Source organism: Theropithecus gelada, chromosome 7b (genome assembly GCF_003255815.1).
Source record: "Theropithecus gelada isolate Dixy chromosome 7b, Tgel_1.0, whole genome shotgun sequence".
In the NCBI taxonomy this organism is placed as follows: Eukaryota; Metazoa; Chordata; class Mammalia; order Primates; family Cercopithecidae; genus Theropithecus; species Theropithecus gelada.
The window spans coordinates 75249294-75266663 of record NC_037675.1 but is presented as its reverse complement, the minus strand read 5'-3'; the positions used below and the strand labels follow the sequence as shown (position 1 = coordinate 75266663).

The 17370-nt window shown below is 42.8% G+C and overlaps 1 protein-coding gene across 4 annotated transcripts in view; it reads right to left on the bottom strand.

Annotated features, from left to right (window-relative positions):
* Window positions 1–2354: 2354 nt before the first annotated feature.
* Window positions 2355–17370, bottom strand: part of ZNF410 (zinc finger protein 410) — a 45464-nt gene continuing 30448 nt past the window's right edge. For 3 of the 4 annotated variants that reach the window (XM_025392039.1, XM_025392040.1, XM_025392042.1), the window contains 4 exons: window positions 11186–11311; window positions 10089–10229; window positions 8775–8902; window positions 2355–3129 (listed from right to left, as the gene is read on the bottom strand). In XM_025392039.1, the coding sequence (XP_025247824.1) occupies window positions 3091–3129; window positions 8775–8902; window positions 10089–10229; window positions 11186–11311 (434 nt within the window). In that variant the 3' untranslated portion in view covers window positions 2355–3090. The remainder of the gene's footprint in view (window positions 3130–8774; window positions 8903–10088; window positions 10230–11185; window positions 11312–17370) is intronic. The other variant, XM_025392041.1, reaches the window with a different exon arrangement.

Genomic DNA, 17370 nt, shown 5'->3' with positions numbered 1-17370 from the left:
TACAGCTGGGCGTGATGACACGTGCTTGTAATCCTAGCTACTTGGGAGGCTGAGGCAAGAGAATCACTTGAACCCAAGAGGCAGAGGTTGTAATGAGCTGAGATCATGCCACTGCACTCCAGTCTGGGCAGCAGAGCAAGACTGTCTCAAAAAAAAAAAAAAGTAGCAGATAACAGGGAATGGTTGAAGGAAATCAAAGTGGGGAGGCCCAGGTGGAGGGATCGTAGCCTAGAGTTAAGGGTTCCTGCTTTGTGCCTCACTTAGAGAATAGGTACAGAAAAGACAGCACAGGCCCAAATGCCTATAGGGGCTAGTGCAGAAACAAATGCATCAGTGGAGTGGGTGTAGACAGTAGGAGACGGTAGAGACTGGCAAGTATCAAATCCTGCTGGAATATAGGCTCAGAGTTAGTACATCAACCATGTTTTCATCAAGCCAGAAATTTGTATGCTACCAACTAATTTAAAAATTACTTAGAAATATTGTATGGGCAAAATAGAATACATCTGTGCGTCAGATTTAGCCCATGGGGGATGAAAAACTTACAACTTCTAGTACAGGATTTCTTATCCTCAGTGCAATTAATATTTTGGGCCACCTAATTCTTTGTTGAGGGTTGGGGAAGGGAACTGTCCTGTACATTGTAGAACCTTTAGGCTGGGCGCAGTGGCTCAAGCCTGTAATCCCAGCACTTTGGGAGGCCGAGACGGGCGGATCACGAGGTCAGGAGATCGAGACCATCCTGGCTAACACGGTGAAACCCCGTCTCTACTAAAAAATACAAAAAACTAGCCGGGCGTGGTGGCGGGCGCCTACAGTCCCAGCTACTCGGGAGGCTGAGGCAGGAGAATGGCGTGAACCCGGGAGGCGGAGCTTGCAGTGAGCTGAGATCCGGCCACTGCACTCCAGCCTGGGCGGCAGAGCGAGACTCCGTCTCAAAAAAAAAAAAAAAAAAAAAAAAGAACCTTTAGCAGCATCCCTGGCCACTACCTGCTCGATGCCAGTAGTACCCCTCTCCCCAGTTTTGACAACAAAAATGTCTCTAGATATTGCCAGATGTCTGCAGGGGGCAAAAATGTCCCTGGCTGAGAACCACTGCTCTAATATAAAAGGCTGCATGAAACAGAAACTGGCATTCTAAGAATACAAGTAATTGCCATGAATACAGTCTACATACTATGTGATTATGCATGTTATTAACAAATTAAGAATAATTTAAAACAATTCTCTCCTGTTACCTGTTTAGAATGTGCCTGTGTGTTTATGTAAGCATGAGGTTCATTTTAAATAAACTTAAAATTTCCCAGACAACCAAGATTTTTCTACTAGTAGGTGAACTTTGGAATACTTTTCTTCTCACCAATAATAATAGGATATTCTGGCTTGGTGCAGTGGTTCATGCTTGTAATCCCAGCACTTGAGGGGGCCAAGGCAGGAGGATCGCTTGAAGCTAGGGGTTCAAGACCAGCCTGGGCAACATAGTGAGACCTTATTTCTACCAAAAAAACACGGCCGGGCACGGTGGCTCAAGCCTGTAATCCCAGCAGTTTGGGAGGCCGAAACGGGCAGATCACGAGGTCAGGAGATCAAGACCATCCTGGCTAACATGGTGAAACCCCATCTCTACTAAAAAATACAAAAAAACTAGCCAGGCGCGGTGGTGGGCACCTGTAATCCCAGCTACTTGGGAGGCTGAGGCAGAAGAATGGCGTAAACCCGGGAGGGGGAGAGGTGGACCTTGCAGTGAGCCGAGATCGCGCCACTGCACTCCAGCCTGGGCAACAGAGCAAGACTCCGTCTCAAAAAAACCAAAAAACAAAAAACAAACACAAAAGGTTAGCTGGACTGGTGGGTGCATGCCTATGTAGTTCTAGCTATTCAGGAGGCTGAGGTGGGAGGATGCCTTGAGCCTAGGAGTTCAAGGTTATAGTGAGTTGTGATTACACTACTGCACTCCAGCCTGGGTGACAGAGCAAGACCCTGTCTCAAATCATGATGATGATTAGATATTTTCTCAGTAGCTGTGGAGACAGGATGATAACAAGAGTGCCTGCTCTAACTAAAGCACCTTTCTCATCCTTTTTTAAAAAATTGTCTTTCTGGAAAAATTCAAAAGTACCAGTTTTTATTGCCATTTTCTCAGATGTATCTTTTTTGGTGGTGACAGAGTGATAATCCAGTAACTACCACCTGGGCTTAAGAAATGACAATGTTCTTGTTGTTTCCTAAGACTCCTCGGTTCAGTTTCACCTGCATGGAATTCTCAGGGTAAATTAGTACACTATCTTAAAGAGAAAGACTAAATTCTTAATCTCTAATAAAACTAATTTTGTGTAAAACAAGAGCCAAAGAACTGACTGGGCTGTTTTGTTTATTTAAAGGAAAACCTGAATCTCTGCATCATGTAATTTTTAACTTTAAAAAAACAAAAACATGAAATCCCTCTTAACATGCTGCTACTGTATGTTCCATTAAAGAAGAAAGCAAAGTGACCAAGTAGAAGTGTATAGGACAAGATAGTACCTCAGCCTGGGCCAAGGGGAGATTCAAGTAATTTATTTTTTTGCAGCCCAGTGGCAGAGTCTCTTACTCAGGTTGCTAAAGGGAGAATGTAACGAGAATTGACATCACTCCCTTCTTCAAAGCAACAAGGCATCTTGAAAGCTCAACTTCCTGGTGAAGCTCTGTTGTTGGTAGCAGGAATTATTTCACCCATGTGAAAAGACAGCTGAGTCTGAGATGAAAACTCTTCAAAGGAAAACCTCCCCTCAACAGTCAGAATGAAGAACTTCAGCCAACACATAATCAAATTCACTTTTGGTCTATCCCAGAATTTTGCATTCGGAAGAGAGGTAGGTACAGTTTCCCAGCCCACAGTCATTGCTTCATTCCTCGTCTGGATCAGATGGTAGTTAGAAAAGAAGCTCTGCTACATCCATCTTCTATACCAGGAAAGAGGAAGAGTGGCAAAAGCAGAGTCTTGTCCTTCAGAGATTCATTCTGGTTCTGTTGTGGGCTATGGCATCCTGTTCCCAGTATATGCATTTTGAGATCAGATAGAGCTGCTCTTCCAGGAGTCAGCACCCACGCTCATGTCCGTCTTTCAGTTAAATCTCCTTGGTTTAGTAACTGTAAAAGATGGAAAGCAAATCTAGAATAGGTTACAGTTGAATTACAGAAAAAATAATTCATACTAAGTAAGGAGGAGGACGGAGAATGCACTGCAGGAAAAGGATTAAGAGTGGAGGATGGAGAGTGCACTGAAGGGGTAAACGAAGGGCATCTACTTCCAAAGCAAACACATGCACAGACTGACAGATGTCACTGTGGCCTTGAGACAGCACTTTAGTCATGTCATAAGGCTGCATTTTAACTCTGGCAATAGAATATTCTGAGTCTATAAGCCAAACTATTATTTGTGTAGTTATCTACTCACCAGTCAGTGACAGAGGAATCTCTTAACTTACAGGGAAAACAGAAATGGTGGAACCAAAATCTTATACATGTCAGCCAAAGGACAGGCTGAACAAGTAGGAGAAGGAAATAGGAAGAGGAGCTATTCCTTTATAAGTACTATATGAGAGCTGAAACCCGCTCATAAAAGATATAGGAGTTCCTTGGGCTTAAAAGAATACCTTTGCTGTGATGAAGGAAGATAAGCCTAAGGGACTCCTGCACAATGGCAGCTACCACTAACATTCTACTCTATACACAAGGCTGTATTCAAAGGAGCTTTTGAAGTAATAAATGAAATTGGTTTCCATTTTAATATAAAAACAAAATGAGGCTGGGTGCAGTGGCTCACGTCTGTAATCCCAGCACTTCGGGAGGCTGAGGCAGGAGAACTGCTTGAGACCAGAAATTTGAGACCCGCTTGGGCAACACAGTGAGGCCCTGTCTCTACAAGAAAATTTTTAAAATTCGGCATGGTGGTACATGCTTGCAGTCCTAGCTACTTGGGAGGCTGAGGGAGGAGGATCGCTTGAGCCCAGGAGTTCAAGGGTGCAGTAAGCTATGATTATGCCACTGCACTCCAGGCTGGGTGACAGAGTGAGACTGTTTTCAGACAAACAAAAATGAGATGGAAACAATTCAGTAAAACTCAGGACAAAAACTGAACTTACTAAAATCTAATAAGTGTGGCAGGAAAGTTAAGAATAGTGTGTTTTTAATGGAGGCCAAGATCCAGACCTTTGCAGTCAAACTTAGCAAAGGTACTTTATAAGAAATATTATAGAATTTGTAATTTCTATTTTTGCCTTGTTTTATTTGGAAAGCAATCTAAGATGCAGTCAACACTAGCTGGGGGCCGGGCGCGGTGGCTCAAGCCTGTAATCCCAGCACTTTGGGAGGCCGAGACGGGCGGATCACGAGGTCAGGAGATCGAGACCATCCTGGCTAACACGGTGAAACCCTGTCTCTACTAAAAAATACAAAAAACTAGCTGGGTGAGGTGGCGGGCACCTGCAGTCCCAGCTACTCGGGAGGCTGAGGCAGGAGAATGGCGTGAACCTGGGAGGCGGAGCTTGCAGTGAGCTAAGATCCGGCCTGGGATCTTAGCTCACTGCACTCCAGCCTGGGCGACAGAGCGAGACTCCGTCTCAAAAAAAAAAAACAAAACAAAACAAAAACCACTAGCTGGGAATCTCTTATACTGGTTCTTGAGTTCAAGAATGTGAACTCAATGTCAATATGGAGCCCCATTTAGAATGACCTTTAGTAAGTATTAGAGCCCAAAGCCCTGGGGGTCCCAGTTGGGCCTGTGCAAGGAGTCCTCCATCTAATTCTCAGATGTGGCACAATGATGAGGAAAAACAGAGATTTTCCATCTGAACCAAAGAGAGGTGACTTGTAGTTTCTGATGTTTTCCCATGGTAATTTCTTTTCTTTTCTTTTTTTTTTTAAACAGAGTTTGGCTCTGTCACCCAGACTGGAGTGCAGTGGCATGATCATGGCCCACTGCAGCCTCAACCTCTTGGACCCAAGTGATCCTCTCACCTCAGCCTCCCAAGCAGCTAGGACCAGCTAATTTTATTTTATTTTTTGTAGAGATGGGGTTTCCCTGTGTTGCCCAGGCTGGTCTCAAACTCCTAAGCTCAACTGATCCTCCCACCTCGGCCTCCCAAAGTGCGAGGATCAGAAGCATGAGCCACCGCACCCAGCCTCTCATGACAATTTCTGATAACAGATTTGGTTGTTCTCTGGTATTCTTGATAAGCTATTTTTATTTTTAGAGCATATTTACAGGAATTACAAGTTCATCAGTAGACTTTGATCTGTACTGCTTGGTTATCTCCAAAAAGGTGAAATGGACATGCGTTGCAAATAGCCTTCACCTTCTCTGGCACCTGAAAAGTTCTTAAGGAATCAAATTCCTCACTCACTGGAGAAATGGCAAGTTATTACCTAGACCTTGGATGAGGAAGAGGACTAAGCCTGGAACTCTGAGGACCTCACAGCTTGGAAAAAAAAAAAAAAGGAAGGTATTGGAGGACCCAAGTTAGTGAAGAAAGAAAAGGAGGGGATAAGCAATGGAAATGCCTGTGGTAAGAGGAGGAGAATGGTAAAAGTGAAGAAAACACAAAATAAGTGAGGCTCAGACAGAGGGTATGTTTGTAAATATACAAAAACCCATGAGGAAAAAGTGACAGTGCAGGATTTTCAGCTACATCAAGGACAGCACTTTCCCCTTTGTGTTATTAATATTTTTCTAAGTGTTTTGGGCTTCCATTATGAAACTGGGTACTTAGGGCCTGCAGGCCCTTTGTGTCCTCCTGGAGTGAAGACCATACTTCCTTTTTTTTGTTTGATTTTTGGGATGGGATCTCTCCCAGGCTGAAGTGCAGTGGCACAATCATAGTTCACTGCAGCCTCGAACTCCTAGGCTCAAGTTGATCTCCTGCCTCAGCCTCTGGAGTAGCTGGGACTACAGGTATGTACCACTATGCCTGGCTAATTTTTAAAAAACCTTTTGTAAACACAGGATCTTGCTCTGTTGCCCAGGCTTGTCTCGAACTTCTGGCCCCAAGTGATCCTCCCACCTTAGCCTCCAAAATTGCTGGGATTATAGGCATGATCCACCACACCCAGGTCTGTCTTGTTTTTTAGGCAGCCTGTGTTATGCTGTCTCCCTGAGGCTGTAAATGGGCAGCACCTATTACACATGGATGCTCTGAAGCCAATTCCAAGACTCACGCCTGTAATCCCAGCACTTTGGGAGGCGGAGGCAAGTGGATTGCTTGAGTCCAGGAGTTCAAGACCAGCCTGGGCATCATAAGACCCCCATCTCTACAAAAAATACAAAAAAAATTAACTGGGCGTGGTAGCATGTGCCTGTGGTCGCAACTACTCGAGAGGCTGAAGAAGGAGGATCACCTAAGCCTGGGAGGTTGAAGGCGCAGTGAGCAGTGATTGTGCCATTGTACTCCAGCCTGGGTGACAGTGTGAGACCCTGTCTCAAAAAACAAAGACACAATTAACATTATACTGTTCTTGTTTTATCTATTTCCTCCTTTTGTTGTTGTTGCTGTTTGTGATGGAGTATTTCAAAGCAAATTGTAGGCATGTCATTTCTTCTGTATGTATTTCAGTATATGCCTCTAACAGATACAGTATTAAAACTGTCGAAGTTAGGGCCGAGCACAGCGGCTCACACCTGTAATCCCAGCTCTTTGGGAGGCTGAGGCGGGTGGAACACTTGAGATCAGGAGTTCAAGACCAGCCTGGCCAACAGGGTAAAACCCTGTCTCTAATAAAAATACAAAAACTAGCCGGGCTTGGTAGTGGGCACCTGTAATCCCAGCTACTGAGGAAGCTGAGGCAGGAAAATTGCTTGAACCCGGAGGCGGAGGTTGCAGTGAGCTGAGATCGCACCACTGCACTCCAGCCTGGGCGACAGAGTGAGACTCCATCTCAAAAAAAAAAAACTAAAAAAAAAAAAAAACCAGTTGTCAAAGTTAGGAGATAGGTGTGAGCTGCCGCTCTCAGCCCTAACTTTGACGTGTGTTTATCATACTAGTCTCTCTCTCACTATATTCTGAGAATTTCCATAATAAAAGCTTTAAAATAGAAAAATGAAGACAAGAAAAATGGAGGAGAAAGACGAAGACTCTGTGAGACATGTATGATTCATTCCAAAGCAGTTACCAGAAAAAGTGACTTAGGAAAGAACCAATGATATCAAGAGCAAAAACTTTAAATACAAGCAAAGAAAATGGGTCATGACAATGAATAGAAAAGTCCTGGCAAAAGCATTAACATATATGCCCAGAACCCTATAATCCTGGGTACCCCCAAAGATACTAGAGAGTAATGGAGAATATTCAATATAGGATGCAGAATCATTCAAATGATGTAATAGCTTACTGTGGTATAAAGGTTATAATGAAAAGCAAGAAGGCTGGGCACAGTGGCTCACGCCTGTAATTCCAGCACTTTGGGAGGCTGAGGTGGGCAGATCACGAGGTCAAGAGATCGAGACCATCCTGGCCAACATGGTGAAACCCTGTCTCTACTAAAAATACAAAAAAATTAGCCGGGCGTGGTGGCGGGCGCCTGTAGTCCCAGCTACTCGGGAGGCTGAGGCAGGAGAATGGCGTGAACCCAGGAGGCGGCGCTTACAGTGAGCTGAGATCACATCACTGCACTCCAGCCTGGCCAACGGAGCAAGACTCTGACTCAAAAAAAAAAAAAAAAAAAAAAAAAAAGGGAGAAAAGATGGAAGAACACCATAAAAACTAATGTAATACTGAAAGAATCCAAGCTACATAGGTTTTGACAAAAGTTTATCCCTATGAAATGTGCTTGTGATGAAGTAATCCACTCCCATGACACAAGACCAGTGAAATATCCCAAGATTCTAAAAGACTGACCAGTTTGCATTCTGTTTTCTGAGTCAAACCCAGTACTGGTCCATGCCCTGTTAGGAACTGGGCCGCACAGCAGGAGGTGAGCAGCAGGAGAGCAAGCATTACCACCTGAGCTCCACCTCTCCTGTCACATCAGCAGCAGCAATAGATTCTCATAGGAGCACAAACCCTATTATGAACTGTGTATTTGAGGGATCTAGGTTGCGCACTCCTTATCAGAATCTAATGCCTGATGATCTAAGGTGAAATGAAACCGGTCCCTGGTGCCAAAAAGGTTGGAGACCACTGATTTAGATAATGGTTCTCACTTAGCAAGCAAGTGAACAAATTTGTATATGCCCATTTGGTTAAGCCTGGTATCTCCCAGACATATGACCATAGCAGAATGAGCAATAATTACGTTTAATGATTTTGTTACTATCTTTTTTGCTGAGGGACTTTTTCCAGGATGTTATTTCTGGAGAAAAGAAAGGGCTCTCTAGGAAATACTCGCTCATCTCTGGTACAGAAATTTCACCCAATTTACACAGGCCAGGCCCTCTTCTCTGAATAATTTAACAGGTGAGGTCAACATGCATTTATGCAGTGCCTGCTGTGTGCCTTTATAAAATAAAAGCTGCATCTTCATGTTATAGTGTGGCAGAGAATAGTAGGAACAGATATCAACAAGGAATGTGTATAAAAGAACTTTAAAGCTGCGAGTCCCAGCTGTAACAGACCAATCTCCAATTCGTTAAGACCCTAACCCTCAGGCTCCTTTCAAGCTGAACTCATGCTTAATTTAAAGGAAAATATTTGTGTCAAAGTTTCCAGGAAATGGAACTGGAGATTTTTTCAGGTCCTCTAAATTCTCAATCATTCCCCACACAAATTGCCACAGAAACAAAGGGCAAGAGACCACTTTACCTCTTGTGGATTTACTGCAGTTAAGACAGAAACTTCATATGATTGCCTCCCTGACTGCATGGTCACCAGGTGATGTGTCACATCAGGCACTGAAGACAGGGAACGTGGGGATCCTTCAGCAAGCACCTCTGTGAAGCAACAGAAAAATGTTTCAATGAAAAGTGAATCCAGAGATATACCTATCTGGATCATTAAGCCTCTCATTAACAACTCTAAAACTCTATTCCTCTATTTCCCACATTCCTCTATTTCTTCCAAATTAATCCTGTCTCATAAGCATTATCAGTAAATTTGGAAAGTATTATAAAAAGAGACTAGAAAGGCAAGAAATCTTAATACAGAATTTAGAATAATACGGCATTAGCACTGTTAACTGAATTAAAACTATGTATGAAACGGGCAAAAGCTCTTAGGCAAGCAGGTAAGGGAACCAAAGCCACCCTTAAAGCAGTCGCCAATGATACTAATAGCACTTACTAACTGAATATGATGAGAGTGACAAAAACACAGGGCCTCACAGTTTTTAAATGTTCATCAGTGGGATCACCATGAAAATCTTCTGGAAATAGTTTATGGTTATACCACTTAGCCCTCAAAAAATTAAAAGTTTCTTCTAGGGGTTTTCTAGCTTATATGACTATTTTATGCTGTACCATAATTTAATGTTGGCTTATATACTGTCTTTTATCTCTCAATGTTCTCTCCCATATATATGTAAGCTTTCAGTTCTCAACTGGATTTTAAGGTTCCTATCTTCTACTTTTGTCTTTCCCATGGTGCCAGGCACACAGTAGGCACTGAATAAATGCATGCTGACCTCACCTGTTAAGTTTTTCAGAGAAGAGGGCCTGGCCTGTGTAACTTGGGTGAAATTTCTATACCAGAGAGGAGCAAGTGTTTCCTAGAGAGCCCTTTCTTTTCTCCAGAAGATATGGCTTTTGAAGGTATGGAGAAATTGCTTTATATCTCCTCTGTAAAACCTGGTTATGTTCTGTTTAAATGTTTTAAAAGTTAAGTTCTTCCATAACTGCAATAGGAAAGATAGAAATAGTTGGGCTAAGGATGCTAGGATTATGAATAATTTTTTCTTAAGAATTTTTTTCTTTTTATTCTTTTATTATATTATCTTCAATGAAAAAAAAATTTTTTAAAACAGATTCACTAATCCACCCCAGAGAATAAGAACACAAATGTTACTCATACCACAGCTACTCATAAGAAATGAAATTTAAACATACATTGTGGAGACACCCCGTTCCTTAGCCCCTAGTTGCAGTCCATTTTTCCCAAATAAAGCAGAGTTGGAAGTCTTACCATCATCAACTCCCAGGATAGAATTGGTATTTGGTAGGTTCAAGGACTCTCCACCAAGGCTGGGCTGGGAATTCATAGACACCAGGTTTTTACCGGGGACTGAAGCCTCTTCAAGCAAACTACTGCCCATTAGTGGCTCAGCTGCACAGAGAATAGGTTGTGAGAGACATACAGCAATCAAGGCTGTGCCTGGTCCTCATTTTCTTTCAACAGGAAGCTGGCCTTCTCTTTCATTACTAGAAGTTAACCTATAGATGGGATGCCACCTATTTCACCTACTTTCGAGAAACAAGAATAAACCTAGAAGGGAAAAAGTAAGCCTTAGAAGATAATGATCCTTGCTTGTGTTCAGCATCTGAAGAATTAGCGTATGAAACAGGATAGGTGGATCTTTAGAAAGGAATATTTGGAATAATTAAGGAAAGATATGGCAAAGGAATAAGAATTAAAAAGAGTTATCAAATTTCAGACAGGGCAAAAAGGTAGTCATGACTGGTAAGTAAAATACGCTTCCAGCCTGGCCAACATGGTGAAAACCCATCTCTACAAAAATGCAAAAATCAGCCAGGTGTGGTGGCACCTGCCTATAATCCCAGCTACTCAGGAGGCTGAGGCAGGAGAACTGCTTGAACCCAGGAGGCAGAAGTTGCAATGAGTCGAGATGGCGCCACTGCACTCCAGCGTGGGCGACAGAGCGAGACTCCATCTAAAAAAATAAAAAAGCTTAAACTCTTGCCATGCAGAAATCTTTTATCACTGTGTTACTCAAATGCTGGTTCATGAATCAGCACTAGTTACCATCAAAATCACTAGGGGAACTTTTAAAACTACAGATTCTGGGATCTTGCAAATTATCTCATTTATCAGATTGCTTTGTTTTATTGGTGGAGGGAAAAGCAACAAAAAGTATACAAATTTTAAAAGGTTGTAGATGATTCTACTGTACAGCTATGTTTGGAAACCATCAGCCCATCAAATGAGACCAGGTCTATCTACCTAAAACAGAATCAGAAAATTTCCAGATAACCAGGCAAGACAGTGATTTGGCTCTTTGAACCCTAGAAGGTATAGCCCTCCACTCTGCCCACCCTCCTCACCAGTTTGCTCCTGCTCTTGACTCCCAGCTGCTCCCAGCTGCAAGTGATGCTTTCTCATATGCACATTCCTGCTTCCACTCTGAGAGAAGGTCTTCCCACAGACTTGGCACTGATGAGGCTTTTCTCCTGAAACAGGGACCAGGTTAAACAGGGAAGCCAACGGCCAGGCGCGGTGGCTCAAGCCTGTAATCCCAGCACTTTGGGAGGCCGAGACGGGCGGATCACGAGGTCAGGAGATCGAGACCATCCTGGCTAACACGGTGAAACCCCGTCTCCACTAAAAAATACAAAAAAAAAAAAAAAAAAAAAAAAAACTAGCCGGGCGACGTGGCGGGCGCCTGTAGTCCCAGCTACTCGGGAGGCTGAGGCAGGAGAATGGCGTAAACCCGGGAGGCAGAGCTTGCAGTGAGCTGAGATCCGGCCACTGCACTCCAGCCTGGGCGACAGAGCGAGACTCCGTCTCAAAAAAAAAAACCAAAAAAACCCAAAAAAAACCAGGGAAGCCAAAAGGACAGGAAGAGAATGAACTCAAGACCTAGATGGAGAAACCCAAAGAATGTTAAACTCAACATAAGCAGCAGCTCCTTTTCCCATTCCCCACCTTCCCAGCCTCTCAAACTTCAGCATATGGGGTAAGGCAGGAAGAGTACACCAGGAGGGCTTTAGCACACTCCCCGCTCCCAGCCCCTGGTCCTTTTCAGACTCACTGTAATGCTGCCTTCACAAAACCTCTTTGGTATAGGACCATGGCAACCACAAAAAATAGACCTTCTTTTTCAGATAGTCTTACATGGACCTCTAGGATATGTGCTTTCCTCAAGGATTCCAATCCTGGGTTCCTAATATCCCCTTGACATATTCCCCGCCACCCTCTTTAGGGTCAACATTCACACTGGTGGCTCTTCTAACATAATAATCTAAATTGTCCTCTATGTCTTCAAGTCCCAGACTCTCCGTCTCCATTCTACCTACCCAAACAACCATACTTAGAGCAGAGGTCAAAAACTCCTGTCTATAGGGGACTGATAGGTAGCGAAAGTAAGTAAAATGGCCCAGTGGAGGCCACAGTAACCTAGAGAGTACCTAGAAAAGGGGCAGCTATTATTCAGCTCTAGCCAGCTGTTGCCATAGGTACATTAAGGCCTAGCACAGCCAGGTTCTGATTTTTTTTTTTAAATAAGGATTTTTAAGTAGAATCTCCCAATTTCTAAATGCTAGGAACAAATTCACAATTGATAAACACATGGTACAGCAATCTTCATTGCTGGTTGTATTTTGCTGGGAATGCAAAATACAAAAACCTCTTTGGGGGAATCTGACCACATCTAGAAAAACTGTAGATGCACTTGCCCTTTGACCTTGGAATCCCACTTCTAGGAATATATCTCAAAATTATAGTGGCAAAATGTGAAATACTCTATGCACAAGGTTATTCATCACTGCAACATTATTTTAAATGGCTAAATACTGGAAACAACGTAAATATTTATCACAGAGACTGACTAAAAAGCTATAGATACTGCAATAGTCCTGCATAGCAAAAAAAAAAAAAAAAAAAAAAAAAAAGCTATACAATAGAAACAGGGTAGAATATTACAAACCTTAAAACTAAAAACTGAGTCACCATTTGAACCAGCAATCCCATTACTATCTACCCAAAGGAAAATAAACTGCTCTACTAAAAAGACACCTGCCCTCACATGTTCACTGCAGCACTATTCACAACAGCAAAGACATGGAATCAACCCAGGTGCCCATCAGTGGTAGATTAGATAAGGAAAATGTGGCACATACACACCATGGAATACTGTGCAGCCATAAAAAAGAATAAAATCATGTCCTCTGCAGCAACATGGATGCAGCTGGAGGCCATTATCCTAAGCAAATTAACACAGAAACAGAAAATCAAACACCACATGTTCTCAGTTGTAAGTGGGAGCTAAACACTGGGTACTTATGGACACAAAGATGGGAACAATAAACACTGGGGATTCCAAAAGCAGCTATGGGGCAAGGGCTGAAAAACTACCTATTGGGTATTATGTTCACTGCTTGGTCAACAGGATCATTAGTAGCCCAAATGCAATATACCCTTGTAACAAACCTGCACATGTACCTCCTGAATCTAAAATAAATAAAATAAATAAATTTATTTTGTCCAGGCGCAGTGGTTCACACATGTAATCCCAGCACTTTGGGAGGCCGCGCAGGCAGATTACTTGAGGTCAGGAGGTCAAGCCTACATGGTGAAACCGCATCTCTACAAAAATTAGCTAGGCGTGGTGGCGGACGCATGTAATCCCAGCTGCTTCGGAGGTTGAGGCAGGAGAATTGCTGGAACCCAGGAGGTGGAAGTTGCAGTGAGTCAAGATCATGCCACTGTACTCCAGCCTGAGCCACAGAGCGAGACTCCATCAAAAAAAAAAAAAAAAAGGCCAGGCGCGGTGGCTCACTCCTGTAATCCCAGCACTTTGGGAGGCCAAGGTCGGGGGATCACGAGGTCAGATCGAGACCATCCTGGCTGACACGGTGAAACCCCATCTCTACTAAAAATACAAAAAATTAGCTGGGCATGGTGGCCGGCGCCTGTAGTCCCCAGCTATTTGGGAGGCTGACGCAGGAGAATGGCATGAACTTGGGAGGTGGAGCTTGCAGTGCACCAAGATCGCACCACTGCACTCCAGCCTGGGAGACAGCAAGACTCCGTCTCAAAAAAAAAAAAAGAAAAAGTCATGAAATGTCCAGAACAGGCAAATCAATCCAGAGACAGAAAGCAGATTAATGGTTGCCAGGGGCTGGAGGAAGAGAGAAATGGGCAATGATACTAATAATGGGAATTCTTTTTCTTTTTTTAATCATCTCCTGGATATGGGGATCCTCTTTGGGATGATGAAATGTTGTGGAGTTGGACAGTAGAGAAAACTATAAAACTATGAATATATGAATATATAGTTGGCCATACACATCCACTGATTGAACCAAGCAGATAAAAAAAATTCAGAAAAAATAAAAATAAAAAATAACAGGCCAGGTGTGGTGGCTCATGCCTGTAATCCTAGTACTTTGGGAGGCCAAGGCAGGTAGATCACTTGAGGTCAGGAGTTCAAGACCTGGCCAACATGGTGAAACCCTGTCTCTACTAAAAATACAAAAATTAGCCAGGCACGTGCCTGTAATCCCAGCTACTTGGGAGGCTGAGGCAGGAAAATCACTTGAACCCAGGAGGTGGAGGTTTCATTGAGCCGAGATCATGGGCCACTGCACTCCGGCCTGGGCAACAGAGCAAGACTCCATCTAAAAAAATAAATAAATAAAAAATAACAATATAGTAATAAAAAATACAAATAAAAAACCAATATGGCATAACTATTCACATAGCATTTACGTTGTATTAGGTACTATCAGTAATCTAGAGATGATTTAAAGCATATGGGAGGATATGTGTAGGTTATATGCAAATACCATGCCATTTTATGTTAAGAGACTTGGGTTATTTGTGGATTTTGATATCTGCTGGGGTCCTGGAACCTATACACCACAGATAACAAGGGATAATTACATTACTACTAAAAATCACTTAGCTGCACACTTGTCTTCTTTTTATATTTTAGACAGAGTCTCACTCTGTCACCCAGGCTGGAGTGCAGTGGCATGATCTTAGTTCACTGCAACCTCCGCCTCCCGGGTTCAAGTTGATTCTTGTGCCTCCGCCTTATGAGTAGTTGGGATTACAGGCACACACCACCACACCCAGCTAATTTTTGTATTTTTAGTAGAGATAGGATTTCACCATGTTGGCCAGGCTGGTTTTGAACTCCTGACCTCAGGTGATTCACCCGCCTCAGCCTCCCAAAGTGCTGGGATTACATGCATGAGTCACCATGCCCGGCCGGACTGCACACTTTTTTGAGATGAATCTTATGGTATGTGAACTATATCTCAACTTTAAAAATGTATGGATGAAAAGGGAGGGAAATATGAAAAATAACCTGCATTTGCTTGTATATGCAAAAAGAACCATTGGAAAAGTAAACCAAATAGGAAATAAAAAGTGGTTATATCTATAAGAGGAGGAGGGAGGGAACATGGTAAAATGACACACCTATAATCAAGGCTTTTTGAATGCATCTAGCTTTGACTCTACATATTAAAAAGACTTCAAAAAGAAACTGAAGCAAATCTATATATCAGGCTGGCGATATATTAAAACAATGATTTAAAAGGTATTTAAACATAGTATTATTCTAAGAAAAATACAGCTCCAAGAGTCTTAAACTTCATTCTGTAGACAAATTGATAATATTGGTATTATCATTTTGAAACAATATTGCATTAATGTTAGGAACCAAGATTTTCAGTGTAAGAGAAAAAAATATAAAGTACAAAAAAATTCCCTGAAAATTGTTTAATGTGAAAATTTAAATTGGAATTATCAATATGAACCAATTATTTTATTTTCAAAAATATGTCTTCTCTAGTTCTTTCCACCAAAAAGTTCTAGAAACAGTAACAACCTTCTTTTTTTCTTTGAGATGCAGTCTCGCTTTGTTTCCCAGGCTGGAGTGCAGTGGTGCATTTTGGCTCACTGCAGCCTCCACCTCCTAGGTTCAAGCGATCCTCATGCCTCAGCCCCCCAAGTAGCTGGGATTACAGGTGCATGCCACCACACCCAGGTAATTTTTGTATTTTTTTTGTAGAAACAGGGCTTCACCGAGTTGCCCAGGCTGGTCTTGAACTGATGGGCTAAAGTGATATGCTCACCTCAGCCTCCCAAAGTACCGAGATTACAGACATAAACCACTGCGCCCTGCCAACAATGACAACCTAACAGCAACGGGCACGTGGCACCCAGACTGTGGTTCAACTATAAGGAACCAGGACTCCATGGAGGAATAGCTGATTCCAAGTCTAAGGTAAGCCTGGGAACTGTTGTTGTGTTATAAAGCAAAGAGGCTATAACAACACAAATGGGTCATGTCAAAAGCATAAATACGGCATGAGAAGCTCCGAAAATAACAACCAGGCCAGGCACGGTGGCTCACGCCTATAATCCCAGCACTTTGGGAGGCCAAGGCAGGTGGATCACTGGAGGCCAAGAGTTCAAGACCAGCCTAACAAGGCAAAACCCCATCTCTACTAAAAAATGTGCAAAAATTAACAAGACATGGTGGTGGATGCCTGTAGTGCCAGCTACTCACGAAACTGTGGCATGAGAATCGCTTGAACTAGGGAGGTCACTATAATTACCCTGATAAAAAAGCTAAAAATATCACAAGAAAACATTACAGACCAATATCCCTCATGAACATATAGACTCCTTTTCCTCCTTCCTTTCCACTCTCCTGCCCTCCTCCTCTCTCTCTCCCTTTCTCTCATCCTTCCTTCCTTCCCTCCCTCCCTCTCTCTCACTGATTGATTTTTTTTGTAGAGGACAGGTCTACCTATGCTGCCCAGGCCGGTCTAGAACTCCTAGGCCCAAGCAATCCTCCTGCCTTGGCCTCCCAAAGTGCTGAGATTACAGGCATGAGCCACCACATCCAGCGAGTTGTAAAAATTCTTAACAAATTATGACAAAACCAAGTCTAGCACCATATAAATAGGACTATACACCCTGACTAAATGGGATTTACCCTAGAAATACAAAGTTAGTTTTATATCCAAAAACCAACTGTTAGCAGTAACATTAGTAGCATACAGTACAAAAACAACAAGATCATCTCAATAGACACACAAAGGTACTTAACAAGATCCAAACCCATTCATAATAAAAATTCTCAACAAACTAGGAAGAGAAGGTAAATTCCTTCATCTGATAAAGGGCATCTATGAAAAAAACTACAGTTAACATCAAATTTAATCATGAAAGACCAGGCACGGTGGCTCACACCTATAATCCCAGCACTTTGGGAGGCTGAGGCAGGTGGATCATTTCACGTCAGAAGTTCGAGACCAGCCTGACCAACATGATGAAACCCCACCTCTACTAAAAAAAAAAAAAATTAGCCAGCCATGGTGGCGGGCGCCTATAATCCCCACTACTCAGGAGACTGAGGCAGGACAATCGCTTGAACCCAGGAGGCAGAGGTTGCAGTGAGCCAAGATCACATCACTGCACTCCAGCCTGGGCAACAGAGTAAGACTTTGTCTTTAAAAAAAAAAAAATTAATCATGAAAGAATAAATGCT